Below are 17,004 nucleotides of genomic sequence, written 5' to 3'. Positions count from 1 at the left end.
GTTCTTTTGCCTTGGAACCAATACAGAGTATTAATTCTAAGATGGAAGGTAAGAGTTAAATAAAATTAAAAAAAAAAAAAAAAAAAAAAAAAGGGGGTGGGGGGAGGCCAGGTCATAGAAAAGAATGCTCAATAGTTTGGTCAGTAACTAAATTATTCTTCCTACAGTGTTCACTTAGATTATGAACATATAAATAATATATCACTATCCCTTTGAATTCTTATTATCACTCCAGTTTTAAAAAGATCTTTCTGCCCTAAAAATCTGCTTAATAATATCTTAGATTTCTAAAGCACTTTTACGGGTTAGTTAAAAGTTAACATCTAGGGGGCAGCTAGGTGGCTCAGTGGATTAAGAGCCAGGTCTAGAGACAGGAGGTCTTGGATTCAAATCTGGCCTCAGACACTTCCTAGCTGTGTGACCATGGGCAAGTCACTTCACCCCCATTGCCTACCCCTTACCACTCTTCTGCCTTAGAACCAATACATAGTATTGATCCTAAGAAGGAAGGTAAGGGTTTAAAAAAATTTTTTTTAAATAAAAAGTTAACATCTAATCTTTGAAACAACCAAAGATAGGAATCTTCATTCCTATTTTATGGCTTAAAGAGAGATAACAGGTCTAGAATTAGAATCTAGGGGGAAAAGACCTTACAGATAATTTAATCCAACCCTTCCAGAAGAGGAAAATGAGGACCAGTGACTGGAAATGACATCTGTAAGATCACAGTTTCTTAGTCTTTCTGCTCATTTGGACTGTTTTTTTCCTTTATGCCACATTTGATACTTTGGGAGATAACCTTATTTCAACAATAACTATTTCAGAAAAGTAAATTTGAAAAAAAAGTATTTCATTCATTGTGCTATATCTGTTTTCCCCAAACAATTCAAAAGTATATGTTATTTTGTTTGGAGCTAAGGGTGGAGAAGAGTCATGGTAAGGATGGTATGAATTAAAAACAACTTGGTAAAAAGAATGGACTATTTATTATTTGCTACTCTTCAACTTCTCAAAGCTTTGAGGATCTGAATAGGATCTTCAAATAGGATCTGAATAGAATACTACAGAGTAAAACTGTTCTGCACACTGTTGGTGTTTGCAATAGAGAAATATCAATTCTTGCTACTACTTCAGTCACAGAAATTAGAATTGGAAGGGTCGTTAGAATCTTCTAGTCCAAGCCCTTAGGTCTTCTCAGTGCAGGGTAAAGCATGCTACAATGAAATATGAGACATTTTTTCTGTCTCTGGTTACTGTCCCCCCACCCCCACCCCCCACTCCTCCATCCTCCCAAACCAGCTGCCTGCTTTCCTGAAGGATATTAGGGCAGTTGCTTTGTTCCTGAAGTCCACCACAGTGTAATTCATCACAAGGGGATCCACAAAGCTGATCATATGGTGCTGGCAGAGTCTCTGTTCTTGGGGGGAAACCTTGTTGGTGATGATATTTAGACCCTCATATACCTACAGAAGAGAAAATTAAAAGAAGAAAATTGAACTGTTTCCTTCGCATAATATAGATCAAAAGTCCCCTCCCCCAAACATGAACACAGATGGGGTCTGTCTTGGGCACCAAAGACTTCAATTTATATAACACCTAAAACCAGGAATTCTTAACTTTTTTTTTTTAACTGTCAAACACCCTTCTGGCAATCTGGTAAAGTATATGGACTCTTTTTCAAGATTTTTAAATGCATAAAGTATAAGAAGAAACCAATTATACTAAAATACAGTTATCAAAATACTTAAAAACCAACTCTACAGACTTCCAGGTTAAGAACCACTGCTCTAGACATATTAGAAGCAGATGGAATAGGGGCTTTTCTATCAAATAAGGACTATTAGCTCCAATGATAAAAGCAGAATTAAGTATACAGTTTTGAGTCTAAAAAAGGTTCTCAAAGACTAAGTGTCTATAAGTACCTCATAATGGATTCTGTTTTGTTTATTCAGTTTGTCACAAGGCAAAATTAAGGTGAAATTCTGCATGATAATAGCTCTCTTTTGAAATGTGTTGACATTTCAATTGTTTACGAATGGTACTTAGAATTTAGACAAGCCAGTTTTCAGATAGGTCTGCTTCTCTGCAAACATCTATTGCTCACTTTATCCACATTACCACCTATATATTATTAAGTCTACGAAAATGATGTTAGGGTCCCAAATAATAAAGAGTTCTCAATTCTATAACCCCTTAAAGTTTATTGCTCTCATCAAAATTACCAACAATCCCTCAATGACTCAATCTTATGGACTATATTCTCAAGACTTGACCTCTCTGAAGCCTTTGGGCAAAGTAGGTTGGGGCTGGGGAGGGAACAAGCATTTATATACCACCTACAACATGCCAGGGTCTTAGGTAAGTGCTTAAAAATATCTCATTTGATCCCCACAACTAGCAAAGTAGATACTATTATCATTATTATCCCCATTTTACAGATGAAGAAATTGAAGTAAATAAAAATTAAGTGACTTACCCAAGGTCACACAATTAAATTTTGGGGGTTGAATTTGAACTCGGGTCTTCCCGACTACAGGCTCTACCTACTGTGCCACCTAGCTGCATTAGACAATGTTGGACCAGTCTTTCCTACATTTTCACGACATTTCTCCTGGTTCTCCTCTTACACCTGTCTGATCAACTCTCAGTCTTCTATTCCAGATCTTCATTCATATTGCACCCTTTAACTATGGTGCAGAAAGGACTGTGATTTTCATGAACTCTGCTTTGAAGGTCAGTAAGCAAAAGTCTCATTACCCAAACAGGAACATCTTGTCTGCTGGCTCTTTATCTGTCATTCTGACTAGTAAAAGTTGAGTCTCACCCTTTTCCAAACATAAGGTACCAGGTAAAGACATGTCTAAAAATATTTGGAAAAAAAAAAATCCTTCAAGATACAGTTACAGTAAACACAATTAACAAAGATTCCTTCAAATATTAAAAAGTTTTTCTAACTTTACATTTCCCCTTTCTTATAAGTTAACTGGGGATAATTTATAAGCCAGCTAAATGGTTCAGTGGGTTGAGAGCCAGGCTCGAAGACCCAAGGTCCAGGGATCAGATCTGACTTCAGACACTTCCTAGCCATGTGACCCTGGACAAATCACACACCCCCCCATTGCCTAGTCATTACTGCTTTTCAGCTTCGGAACCCATAACTAGTATTGATTCTAAGGCAGAAAGTAGGATTTGAAACAAGAAAGTTATCTAATCAAGTACTCAAAGAAAGAAAAGACTGAAAATATTGCTGAGATCACCCTGGTGACAGTGCTATCAATCAATCTGTATAGAACATCCAATCAATCAAGGGTTCTAAAACCTAAGTGCTAAGAGGTGAGGAAACAACAGGAATAATAACCCCCTACTCACAAGGAACTTAACTAATGAGAAACGCCCTAATGGGGGAGAAAGCAAATACACATAAGTAAAGAGATTTAGACAAAGAAATAGAGATAAAATACAAATAAATACAGAGTAGTTTGGAGAGAAAATACTGGCAATTGGGTCAATCAAAAAAGGGTTCATGTAAAAGTAGAATTTTGACTTTATTATGAAGGAAGAAAACAGATTCTCTGAGGTGAAATGCAAGAAGGAAGAGCATATTAGAGGCAAAGATGGGCAATTTAAAGGCACAGAGATGAGAAATGAAATGTTAAGAGGAAAAGAGATGGGCCAGCGAGATGGCTCAGTGGATGGAGAGCCAGGCCTAGAGATGGGAGGTCGTGGGTCAGCTCTGGCCTCAAGACACTTCCAAGGGACTCTGGGCTAGTCACTTGACCCCCACTGCTTAGTCCTAAATCCTGGTCTTCTGTCTAAGGACCAATACACAGACTGATTCTAAGATGGAAAGTTAGATTGGATTTTTTTTTTTTTTTAAAGAGAAAAAGAGAGAAGGTCAATTGAGATGTATCACAAAGTGAAGGGCAGGGAATAATCATGTTCATAAAAACAGTGAAGATTTGTACAAAAATGGTTAGAGCCATTTTTTGTTCATACTTCATTTGGAAGGCAATAGGTAGCCTGAAGGTTTTGGAATAGAGTAATGAAGGTGATCACAGCAAGAAACTGTTAAGATTACAGGGCAAATAGAAACAATTAACTATTTTAGCAAAGTTGAAGGATACAAAACAAACCCAAACAAATCATCAACATTTCTATTTACTACCAACAAACCTAAAAAAGCAAAATAAATGGAAATTCCATTTAAGATGATTATAGACAATATAAAATACCTACTAAAGCAAACCCAGCAACTACATGAACATTTATCTTGATAATATAGAAAAGAATATCAAAGGAATTAATGAGGAAAAAAAAAAAAGGAAAGGAAGCCTAGCCAATTTCAGGCCTGTCTATACTCTAATAACCTATGCAAACTTCCCTGCCAGATACCCAAACCTGCCTATATTATAAAGCAGTAATCAGCAAAACAATCTGGTAATGACTAAGAAATAAAGTAGTGGATCAGTGGAATAGATTAGAAAATCAACACACAGTAGTTAATGGTCATAGTAACTCTGATATTCAATAAACCCAAAGATCCAAACTACTGAGGGAAAAACTCACTATTTGACAAAAACTCTGGGAAAACTGGCCTGGCCAACATCTCATACCATCCACCAAGATAAAGTCAAAATGGATACTGTATCTAGAAATGAATGGAATACCATAAACAAATTACGAGAACACGGAAACGTTTACCTATAAGACTTAGGGATAAGAGAAAAACTTATGACCAAAAGTCATAAAACACATATTATAAAATGAAATTGATAATTTTAAATTGATAATTACATTAAGTTAAAAAGTTTCTGTACAAACAAAGCCAATGCAACCAAGATTAGAAGGAAAAAACAAAATGGAGAAAAATGTTTTATAGCAAATGTCTCTGACAAAAGCCTCATTTCTCAGAGTCAAACAGAATACAAAACCTTCCCCAATTGATAAACAGTCAAAGAATATGAACAAGCAGTTCTCAGACGAAGAAATTAAAACTATCCAGTAATATGAAAAAATGCTCCAAATCACAACTGATTAGAGAAATACAAACTAAAACAACTCTGAGATACCAACTTATTCCTATCAGACTGGCTAATATAACCAAAAAGGAAAATGGTAAATACTGGAGGGGATGTGGGAAAACTGGAAGACTAATGCACTTTTGGTAGAACCATGAACTCATACAACCATTATGGAGAACAATATGGAAGCACACCCAAAGGACCTTTGATCCAGCAATACCACCACTGGGTCTGTATCCCAAAGAGATCAGAGATAAGGGAAAATAATCTATTTGTACAGAAAAACCTTAAAAGACTTATATGAAGAGACGCAAAGTGAAATGAGCAGAACCAGGAGAATATCATTCATATAAAGTAACAGAAATACTGTACAATGATTAACTTTATGAAGGACTATACTATTGGCTAAAAGCAAGCTTCCAAGATATTCACAGGGGACTCATGATGAAAAATATTATCCAGAGCCAAAGAAGGAACTGTTGAAATTCGACTGCAGATCTAAGCACACCACATTTCACTTTATTTCCTTCATGAGTTTTTAATTGTGTATGATACATGTCTTCTGTCAAGGTATGAGGAATATGGAAAGAAGTGATATAACCTATAATAGAGTATTTACAGTCTTGGAGGAGGAGAGGAAGTAAAGAATCTAAATTACAAAATGTCACAAAACAATTGTCAAAAAAGTACAGGGGCAGCCTATGGGTAAGGAATTGGATAGACACGTGAGGCAGTAGAAAATTCCCAAAATCTTGGCAAGAAGTGACAGACTGGAGAGAGATGTAAGGAAGTATTATTAAAATATTCAAAAAATGTTGGCAAGAAGAGATGAGGGCGTGCTCTTGGCTACTGTAAGTTTTCATCTAGAATTCAATAGTGATATTTCTGAAGTCAGTAGAAAAAACAATGTAATAAATGACTGCTGGATTTAATTTTAGCAAAGAAAACAACTATCTCCAGCAGAAATAGTTAGGAAATGGGGAAACAAGAAATAGAGTAATTTAAAAAAACAAAGCTCCAATAAGAAGGGTGAGCTTCTAACTACAATTTATCTTGTGCCTGGCAGTATTATTCACTGTATCTTAGCATTGTTAAGTCAGTGCTTTTCTTCTACAAATGTTCAAAAAATGTTATGGGTATGAACTGTATGGCTCTTTGAAACTTTCAAAGCAAAAAATGTTTCTAGTCTGAAAGACAAGTGCATTTGAGAGAACTGATAATTAGTCCCAAGTCTACTACTTACTAGTCATATGACTTTGGGGATTTTGCTTTTCTAAGAGTCTCAGTTTTCTTATCTGTAACCTGAAGGGCTTGGATTGATGTCCCACTCAGCTCTAGCATTTTTTAATTCTACCCATAAGTCAAAGAGAAAAGTAAATCCAATTAGTATCTTATCCTACTCTTCTTCTGTCTTTCCTTTTCTTTCAACAATAACTACTCACAACAATTTTTATTTAACAAAAATTTATCCCCGCCTCATAGCTTCACCTCCATTGAAAAAGGGGGAAAAAGAACACCATCCTTACAACAAATAGCCATAATCTAAAACAAATCCCCACACTGAAAGCATAAAAAAAATCTTATATCTCATTTTGTAACATCCTTCACTTCTCATGGTATGTTTCATCAATAATCCTTTAGAAAGGGGAAGAGAGGAGCAAACTAAGGCCCCAAGACCAAATCCACCAAATCCCTCCAAAGTTATTTGTTTACTATTTGAAATCTAAGAATATGCCCACTCCTGCTTCAGAACTGTGATTAGTCATTGAGCTGATCAGAATTCTTAAATCTTTCACAGAGCTGAATAGCACCAGGTGTGTGTTTGGAATTCAGGGAGGTGCCATTTAAAAGTATCTTACAAACTTCCTGTGGACATGTGGGGAACTTTGAGACTACATTCCCCGTGATCCAATGGGGTTTCCAGTTTCTGACGTGATTACATCAGAAACGGGAACCAACATAGAGCTTGACTTAAATTCGGAGGGCGGGCTTGAAAAGCTCTCTTCTTTCGCTACCTGAGCGGACTCCATGGGACAGAGAGGAGTAGGGAAGGTATGGAAGAAAATGGCGGAGGCGGCATTTGAATAGATTTCTTACAGGCGTGTGGTCGATTTATCTCAATCAGCCATGGCAAATAAAATATTAATTTCTCTTATAATATCAGTCTTCATCATTTTTAATTGTAACACAGGTCAGGAATCAGGAAATCTGGAGCTCAAATCAAGCCTCAGTCACTTAGAAATTGTATGGTCCTGAACAAGTCAATTAACCTCTATTTGCCTCCGTTTCCTCAATTGTAAAAAAAGGGACAATAACCTACCTCCTAGGACTATGTGAGGACCAAATGAAGCAATAACTAATTATATAAAGTATTAGCACAGAGCCTGATACGTAGAAGGTAGTATATACTTATTCCCTTCCTTTCCCCTTCTTCTTCATTATCTCTAACAGTCCAATAGTATTCCATTACATTTATATACCATAATTTGTTTGGTCATCATCCAATTGATAGGTTTCCTTTTAGTTTCTAATTCTTTACTACTAAAAAAAAGAGCTGCTATAAATATTTTTGTATATATAGACCCTTTCCCTCTTTCTGTGATATCTTTAGAGTGTATAGGTCTGTGGTGAATATAGTTAGGTCAAAGGGTATGCCCAGTTTACCAACTTTTGAGGCATAGTTCCAAACTGCTTTCCAGAATGAATGAACCAATTTAGAGCTCCACCAACAGTGCATTTAGTGTTGTTTTCCTGCAGCACACCTCAGACATTTTATTTTCCTTATTTGTCCAGTGCCAAAAGTACAGTGCATTTTAAAACTATACCATGTTGCCAAGCTGATAGTCCTCTTTAAGAACATTTAATTTGGCTCCCTCATTTTACAGATGAGAAGGAGAGGTCCAGAAAGAAGGAACTTGAAAGAAATCAGAGCTAAGTTGCTCTCATACTCAGTAAGACAGACATGATATCAGTCAAAACACTTGGGCTTGCTGGGCTACTCAGTATTAAATTCTGGACAAGTCATTTCATCTCTCTAGACCTCAACTTCCTTATCTATAAAGTAGATATAATACCTGAACTACCAAAATTCGCAGGAAAAGTTTATAAACATACAAATGTGAATTACTCTTCACATTCTTTTTGATGTCTATATGATATATTATCTAGGCTTGGAGGTTCTGTGGAAGTGTAAAGACTATTCCAACAGAGTTGGAAAACATATATTTATTCTGTCTATTGTCAGATGATCTTTAAGAGTGTAAGATTTAAATTAATATCCAATAACTCCAAGTATTACATTTTATAAGATTTATTAATAATCACTTGAAGTAGAAAAAATAAAAGGACAAAAGTAACAGCCTGAGTAAAGAAAAGTTTTCCCAGCCACATCTGTGGGAAAAGAAGAGAGGGGTAGAGTCACACACAAACTTTATCTCCAAAACATAAGGACATAAGGCAAGAATGAAAGTGGGATGCTGAGATTTAGATTCCTGAAGAACAGATTCTAATTATAAAAGAGTGGTTACATTTTGTTTAATTGATCAAGTGGATTTGACCCAGGAAGAGAAATGGTCAAGCAACTCTTCTCACATCTATCCTTAACAGTTCTAATTGTTTACTAAAAGGAATGCTCTGAATTGTCCATAAAGGGGATTAGAATTTGCCTGTGTGGCTAAGGTCGCTAAAACATTCAAGTAGCTCACAGAAGGATGCAAAGAAAAGGACAGATCAAAAGGTAAGAGTTCAAATTTTATTTCTAGAATTGTCAAACTAAAAGCTTTATAACAGTTGTCTGATGCTTTAGTTCCTAATCATGTCAGAAGCCTAGAAATTAGATCCCAGGTGAGTAAAAGCTCAGCTTTCAGGTAAATTACTATAACTATTGGCAATGAAAGAACTTTTCAAAACTAGCTGATAGATTTAGAACTGGGAGGAAACTCAAAGGTCATCTATTCCAACCTCTTCATTCTATAAAGGGAGAGGAGGTAAAAGTCTTCCTCAGGTTCTAAGAAAATTAACTTTGAAGTATATTTTGGGAGAAATTGTTTTACAGCAGCTTAAATTTTTAGAAAAGAAAGTATCAGGGAACTGTCAGTTCAGTGAATCAGTTACATAGTATATGACAGACTAAAGAGTTGATGTGACCCTGTGCAGCACAACTTCCCAAATCCTAAAGAGACTCTGGTCCTATAGTCTTCTCTGGTCAGACCACATTTAGAAGACTATATTTAGCTGGAAGGGCTACAGCTCCTTGAACAAGGACAAGAAGTTAGAGATCATCCAGGGGGACTACATGATGCAGAAGAGCCTTGAGTCTAAATCATAAAGAATAGGTAGAAGGAATGAGGCTGGAGAAATGACTCAGGGGGACATGGGAGCTGTTTTCAATAATATGAGGAATTATTATAAGAGAGGTTGGATTTACTCTGGTCCCAGAGGAAATAGGAGCAGTAAGTATGAAGGTGCCAAGAGGAAGATTTAGAATTGATGTCAAGAAAAAGTTCCTAAAAATGTTCTCCATAAGTTCAACTATCTGTACCACATATGGTATTTTACTTTCCACTAGAAGAGGTACAATTTTATATGCCCATTAAGATAAGATTTCAATATCCTAAATTAAATATTCAGTAAAAGACAAAAACAGCCAAGGTGGTAGAGAAAAGGCAAAGGTTTGCCTAAGCTTTCCCAAATTCCCCTACTAGCAACATTAAAATAATAGCTCAAAACAAATTCTAGAGGGGCAGAATACACAAAAGAATGGAATGAAACAATTTTCCATCCCAAGACAACTTAGAATGTCAGGAGGAAAGGTCTGTCACCCTGGGGTGAGAGTGTAGCACAGTCCAGTGCAAATTGTGCAAAGGCAGGCCCCACCTCAGTAAGTCAGCAGCAGTCCCTGGAGGAAAATGAATCAGCAACAGTCACTTCCAAAGCTCTCAGCCCATAGATAGTAAAGGAGCTCAAATAACCAACCAGAAAGAAAGTATAGGCATTTGTTGGCAAAGGATGCAGGACTCTGTTGCATTGTCTGTACACAGATCCAGGATACATACCTGGGTCCCAGGGCAAAGAGATCTAGCACTCTAGAGCATTCAGCCATAGGGGAGGGAAACTCTGGCCATGATTCCAGTGGTTACTCAACAGACCTGAGCAACAAGCCTGTAAAGTAGTAAACACACCTCTCCTTAACGGAAGAAGTGAAAACTAACAGACCCCAAGACAAGCTCTAAAAGCAGCTGTACAAAAAAACCTAAAGCTTAGGACAATGCTCTCTTCACCTCTGGAGCAGCACCCAACTTTAACAGTTTAAGGTATAAGTCAAGAAAAAGGAAACCTTGCCATAAAAAGTTACTATCATGAGAGGGAAGTTCAAAACATAATCTTGGAAGGTAACAAAGTCAAAACTGCAGCACCAAAAGTCTCAAAGATAAATGTAAATTTGGTCTTATGCCCAAAAAGAATTCCTGGAAGAGTTCAAAAGGAATTTTACAAAATCAAATTAGAGAGGCAAGGTGGTTGGCACAGTGGATAAAGCACCAAGCCTAGAGTCAGGAGGACCTCAGTTCAAGTCTGGTCTCAATCATGTTCTAGCTGTGTGACCCTGGGTAAGTCACTTAACCTCTGATTGCCTAGCCATTGCCACTTTTCTATCTTAGAATTGATACTATGACAAAAATTTTGAATTTTAAAAAAGAAATATACAAAATTTCAATGAAGAAAAGAACTCCTTAAAAAGCAGAATTAGCTAAATGGAAAAGGTTAAAAAGTTCACTGAATAAAACAATTCCTTAAAAATCAGAATCAGGAAAGCAAAGCTAATGACTCCATGGGTCGTTCCATGTCACTCTTTGACATCAAGAAATAAAAAAAATAAATAAAAAAAAAAAATAGGAAAAAAAAGTAAACTATTGATCTGGAAAATAAGAAGAGATAATTTTAAAATTGCTAGACTATCTGAAAGCCATGATCAAAAAATGAAACTAGACCTCATTTTCCAAGAAATTACCAAGGAAACTGCTTTGAAACTAGAGGTTAAAATAGAAATTAAAAGGATCTGTTGATCACCGAAAGAGATCTCAAAATGAAAACTCCTAGGACTCACAAATTCCCAAGCTCTCAAATCAAGGACAAAATATCTCAAGCAGTCAGAAAGAAAGCAATTAAAATATCATGAAGGAGCTATCAGTATAACACAAGAGTTAGGAGCTTCTACATTAAAGGATCAGAGCTTGGTATTCTAGAAGACAAAAGTGCCAGGACTACAACCAAGAATCAACTAAACAGCAAAACTAAGTCCAGTTCCTCTTCCATAGTACAACCCTTCAAATACCTGAAGATGGATATGTACTTTCCTAAGTCTTCACTTCTCCAGGCTAAATGTATCTATTTCATTCAACTGACTATATATGGAAGGAAACATGTTCTTCAGTGCTCCTATCATCATGAGCATCTTTTTCAGGGCATACCCCAGCCTATCTTCTAAATTGTGGAACCCATAAAAAAATGATACTCCAGACAGGACCCATCTAGAGCAGTGATGATGAACCTTTTAGAGACTGTATGCTGTACCTCACCCCCACCACCACCAGTGCCAGGCACACCCAATACCCTACACAGAAGAGGGAGAAAGTATTCGCATTGGGCTGCTGGACAGAGGGGAGGGTGAAGTGAGGAATGTCCTCAGTGAGTGTAGAGAGGGGGAGGGGAGTGGTCCGAGTGCTCTGCTCCCCTCCAGCTCTGATGCCTATGAGCCACCCACCTTAACCCCTGTGTGCTCCCATTGGGCTACTGGACAGATGGACGGGTAATGTGAAAAAAATATCATCGGGCATGGTGAAGAGGGGGAAGGGAGCAGCTCCACCCAAGACCCTCTGCTTTTTTTGGGGGGGGAGGGGAGGACAGACGGACACACATACCCTCTTTGGCACATGTGCCATAGATTCATCATCATAAATCTAGAGTGTGTCAGGACACTGCCTCTTTTAATGTGGCATAGGAAAGCATTTTTTGATCATCAAATCACAAGATTAATGTATACCTCAAATTCAAAGCCCATGAAAACCCTTGGATCTTCCCAAAAGGATCTATTTTTCTAGTCAAATATAGTGGTACCTTGACACACGAATTTAATGAGTTTAATTTGTTCCACAGTCAAGCTTGTAACTCAATTTGATCCTGTGTCAAATCAAGCCTCCCTATTTAAATTAATGGAAATGTAATTACTCCATTCCAGCCCAAAAAAACCTTTCCATGGAAGTTTATTTCTTCCTCCCTTTCAGAACATTTCAGTAATGTGTGAAACAACTGTCACTACACAGATCCAATGCATGACCTGTTGCAACTTTTTCTTGGTGTGTCTTTTCAATAAACTGTTTAATTTTTTCCAAAATCCTCAACATTTCCTTAATCTCACTTATACTAATTACATCATCCACCTCAGGCTCATCCCCACTAATTACCTGCAAAACCTCTGTATGCTGCTGCTCTTGCTGCTATAACTCCTTCAATTCCTTTATGTCAGTTCCGCCCAGTGTTTCTTGATGAGATTATCAAGCAAAAGCAATTCAATATAGATGCTCCCACGGCCAGATAACACTGAACCAAATGAGACAGCCTCATGTAACCTGTGAAACTGAATGTCCAGCAAGCTATCTAGTGGAGGGTGGCAGAAGCTTGTGATTCAAATATCCACTCATGACTTAAAGCAAAAAATCTTGATCGTGACTGCTTGTATCTCAAATTGCTCATGACTTAAGGTGTTCGTGTATTAAGGTACCACTGTAGTCAGCCATATATTGCAGTAACAAAGCCAATCTTTTGGAATTTTATAGAACATTTTCCCAATTAATTTCTTTTTATCTAATACTGTAGCTCCTTGTTGTTCTGCTCTATCAAGATCTTTGTGGATCCATTTCTGTCATCCAACGTATGAGCTATTCTACTAAGCTTTGTGGCACTAGGAAAACTTGTGTGTCAACAACGCAATTCAATAACAAACATTGTAAATAACACACAATTATGAAAGACAGAACCCTGAGGAACTTCACTAAAGAGAGTCCTTCAGCCTTTAAAATCCTGCCTGCGATTTGATCCAAAAATACCACTACTGGATTTGTACCCCAAAGAGATAATAGGGAAAAATACGTGTACAAAAATACTCATAGCCATGCTCTTTTTTGTGGTGGCAAAAAATTGGAAAATATGGGGTTGTCCCTCAATTGAGGAACAGTTGAACAAATTGTGGTATATGAGATGGTGATGGAATACTATTGTGCTGTAAAGATTAATGATCTGGACACTTTCTAGATGAACTGATGTAGAGTGAAATAAGCAGAACCAGAAGAACATTGCACACAGAAAGTAAAACATTGTAGAAAAATCCAATGTAATGGACTTTGCTACTAGTAGCAATACAACAAACCAGGACACTCCTGAAGCACTTATGGGAAAGAATGCTATCCACATTGAGAGAAAGAACTATGGGAGTAGAAATGCAAAAGCAAAACATGACTGACATCAATTATCACATTTATATGGGGATATGATTTGGGGTTTTGGCTTTAAAAGATCACTCTATAGTAAAAATGAATAATATGGAAATAGGTATCAAGTGACAGCATTTTTATAACCCAGTGAAATTTCTTCTTGTTGGCACTGGGAACAGGGAGGGAAGAGGGGAGGTAAGAAAATGAATCACATAAACATGGAAAAATACTTATATATAAATAAATGAATGAAAAGAAAACCTCAAAAATAAAATAAAATGAAGAGAGGCCTTCAACAATTCCTTAACAACAACTTTCTGGATCCATCAATCAATCCAGAATCATGTCAACTATACTATCTAAACCAAGGGTGTCAAATTCAAAGAGAAATACCTGTTTGCTACATGTTGATTTAGAAATAGACAAATTAACATTATCTCTTTTGTATTGTATTTTTATTTATTTTGTTAAATATTTCTCAATTACATTTTAATGTTTTGGCTACACTAGGAACTTTTTTAAGCCTCAAGTCTGGCACCTCTAATCTAGCCCATATCTCTTTATCTCATCCACAAAGAGAGCATGAGAGACATCAAATCCTTTTCTGTAACCTAAATACTACGTCTAAAACATTATGCTGCTGCACCAAGTTGGAAAAAGTAATGAGGTTACTATGAGTGAGGTTACTCACTACTATGGCTAGTGAGACTTTTGAATAATTTTCTTCAGCAAAGTTATGTTTTGAATGTCACTGATTCTCTTTTAAAGCACTTGTATATCATTCCCTTAAATATCTGTTTTTAATTTTTCCAGGAATAGAAATCAAGCTCACTGAGAGTTTGCATAGTCCCCCTACTTTCCCCATTCCTGGCAATTTAGAATGACATTCCTTGTCCTCCAGTTGGTCCTGGGCTCAAATCTAGCCTCAGACACTTCCTAGTTCTGTGATCCTAAGCAAGTCATTTACCCCCATAGCCCAGCCCTTACTGCTCTTCTCCCCTGGAACCAATATACACTATTGATTCAAATATGGAAGGGAAGGGTTTAAAAAACAAAATTTTTAAATTAGAGAGCATTAGTCCAGGGATATGATGATGAAAGGAGGTGTGATCAGAGGAGTTAACAGATTTGAAGGAAACTATAGAGGGAGAAATGACAGAATGGAGTAAACAATTAGATGGAACAGTTAAAGAAGAGAGATAGGTCAAAGATTATGAAAATTTCAAACATGGAAGCAATAGGCAAATTTGGTAAATATTAATGACTGAATTAGTAAAGGCAAAGAGAGGAAAAGACTTAGGTGAAAAGCTCTATCTTGGACATACTGAGTTTGAGAAGCATTAATGGAAGATCTAAGAAGTGTCCTATAGCTAGAAATCATGGATCTGCTCCAACTCTGCCCTCCTATAGTAAGATTTGTTAAGCTCATCTTGGTTAGCACAAATCACTTTACAATGGGCATAGTCAGTTATGAAAGGATATCTGGCTATGTAGCTCCCATAATTCTAACAGAAGGTAATGATAGTTTCTTTCATCAGCTTTCTGGATCTTTTCAGGAAGCTTACAAAGTACAATGAATTTTCTTGTAGTATATTTGCTTTCTAAACAGCAATTATATCAAAATTTTTCAGTATCAGTAGTCCAGAACTACCAGAACCAACTAAAATAAAGAATACTGGGATGACTGGCGACAGCAAGAAAGGACCAAGTAATAATAATTTTAAAATAATAAAGACAAAGTAAAGTAGAAATATACAGATGCATTATTTCCTATGGAGTTTCAATCAACTTGCTCAGTTACACAGCAGGCATCACTAGAAACACTTGAACACAAGTCTCTTTAAATTCAAGGCCTTTTCCCTTATTCACTATTCAGTCACCTCTAGAAAATATATACTGTATGAAGCAGCTAGGTAGCACAGTGGATAGAGCACCAAGTCTGATTCAAATTAGATTAAAATCTGGTCTCAGATACTTCCTAGCTTTATGACCCTGGGCAAGTCACTTAACTCCAACTGCCTAGTCCTTATTGCTCTTCTGTCTTAGAAATGAAACTAACACAGAAGATAAGGGAGGGGGAGGAGGAGGGGAAGGGAAGGGAAGGGAAGGGAAGGGAAGGGAAGGGAAGAAAAGGAGGAAAGAAGGAGGAAAATGTGTATTGGGAAGAAGTCCTAAAAATACCAGGTATGTGGCAAAACCTTACTATTCAGACCTTATCCAACATCAAATAATTCACACTGCTGAGAAACCCTAAGAATTCAGAGAATGTGAGAAAGTCTTCCATCTGATTATAAACTAGAAAGAAATTCTTTAAAATTGTGAGGGGTTTGAGTGGTATAGCTAGCAACTGTCCCCAAGCATCGGGAGGATCTTAAGAGCTCTGTTGTTGTTCATGTGGTACCTGTGTGGATTAGTACTTAGATCATTTTGCTCTGTTCTGTAGACCTGGGTTCCAGAAGCAACTCTATTCTGAGCTAGCAGAACTAGGTGGCTCAATGGATAGCAAGCCAGGACAGAGATGGGAGGTCCTGGGTTCAAATCTGATACTTCCTAGACATGTGACCCTGAGCAAATCACTTAACCCAATTACCTAGCTCTTACCGCCCTTTTGCCTTAAAACCAATACTTAGTACTGATTCTAAGATGGAGGGTAAGGTTATAAAAAAAAGGAAAAGGCTGAACCAATGAATTCTGAAACTCTAAAATTTTACGATTCTATGAGTAGCTCAGAAATGTCTTTTAAACTTCTTGCTTTCTCTCCAGTTAAGAAAAACGGTATTACTTATTACCAACAAAATGTTTCTCCTCAATTTTGCCATCAACTACCTAAAATGGTGAGTGTAGAGAAACTGGAAGCCCAGCAAGATCAGAAGAGAAGTCATAGCCCTCCTTCAAAGATCTCCTAAGGAACAGACTTGAGAGAGGGCCTACCCCCAAAATTAGAAACCTGGAGAATGTCAAATCAGTGTGCTGCTGAGAGTAAAACAAAGGGATCCTTTGAATATGGTGAAATAAAATGAACAATTAAGTTTCATTCTGTGGCCATCATCTGTGTCTCAAGTTTGAAACATCTTTGATAATATTTGTGGCAGCTCCCCTTTCCCCCTCCCTGCCCCACCCCATGTGCCAAGTGTGATAACAATAGTGTATAATTATGCTGATGTCTGTATATTTATGTTTAAAAATAAACCAGCACAACTCGATGGTAGTAGATAAACAGAATGGCTCCCAGGCTTTTCCACATGGGACCCCTGGGCTACCCCGCCAGAGAAGAGAGAATTACTACAACAAAGAACATAAGAACTGGAAGGAACCAGAGAGCCCATAAAGTGTGGGGGTTCTTAGCCTTTTTTTATTTTCATGAACAACCCCTTTGCCAGGCTTTTGAAGGCTTTGGCCCACTTCTTGGCATGTTTTTAAATAACTGAAAGAAATGCTTAATTTCAGTTAGAGGTCACTGAAAATAAAAGATCTAATTTTTTTCTCTCTCATCCAAC

General features: G+C 37.1%; 1 protein-coding gene across 2 annotated transcripts in view; it reads right to left on the bottom strand.

Moving 5' to 3' along the window:
* The window catches only part of TRIT1 (tRNA isopentenyltransferase 1), a 71,912-nt gene that overhangs the window by 31,389 nt on the left and 23,519 nt on the right, over positions 1–17,004 (bottom strand). For both annotated transcript variants that reach the window (XM_044668038.1, XM_044668039.1), the window contains one exon: positions 1,323–1,463. In XM_044668038.1, the coding sequence (XP_044523973.1) occupies positions 1,323–1,463 (141 nt within the window). The remainder of the gene's footprint in view (positions 1–1,322; positions 1,464–17,004) is intronic.

Source organism: Gracilinanus agilis, chromosome 3, assembly GCF_016433145.1.
Source record: "Gracilinanus agilis isolate LMUSP501 chromosome 3, AgileGrace, whole genome shotgun sequence".
Lineage (NCBI taxonomy): Eukaryota > Metazoa > Chordata > Mammalia > Didelphimorphia > Didelphidae > Gracilinanus > Gracilinanus agilis.
Note: the sequence above shows the minus strand (reverse complement) of the source record. Positions and strands in the feature narration are given on the sequence as shown.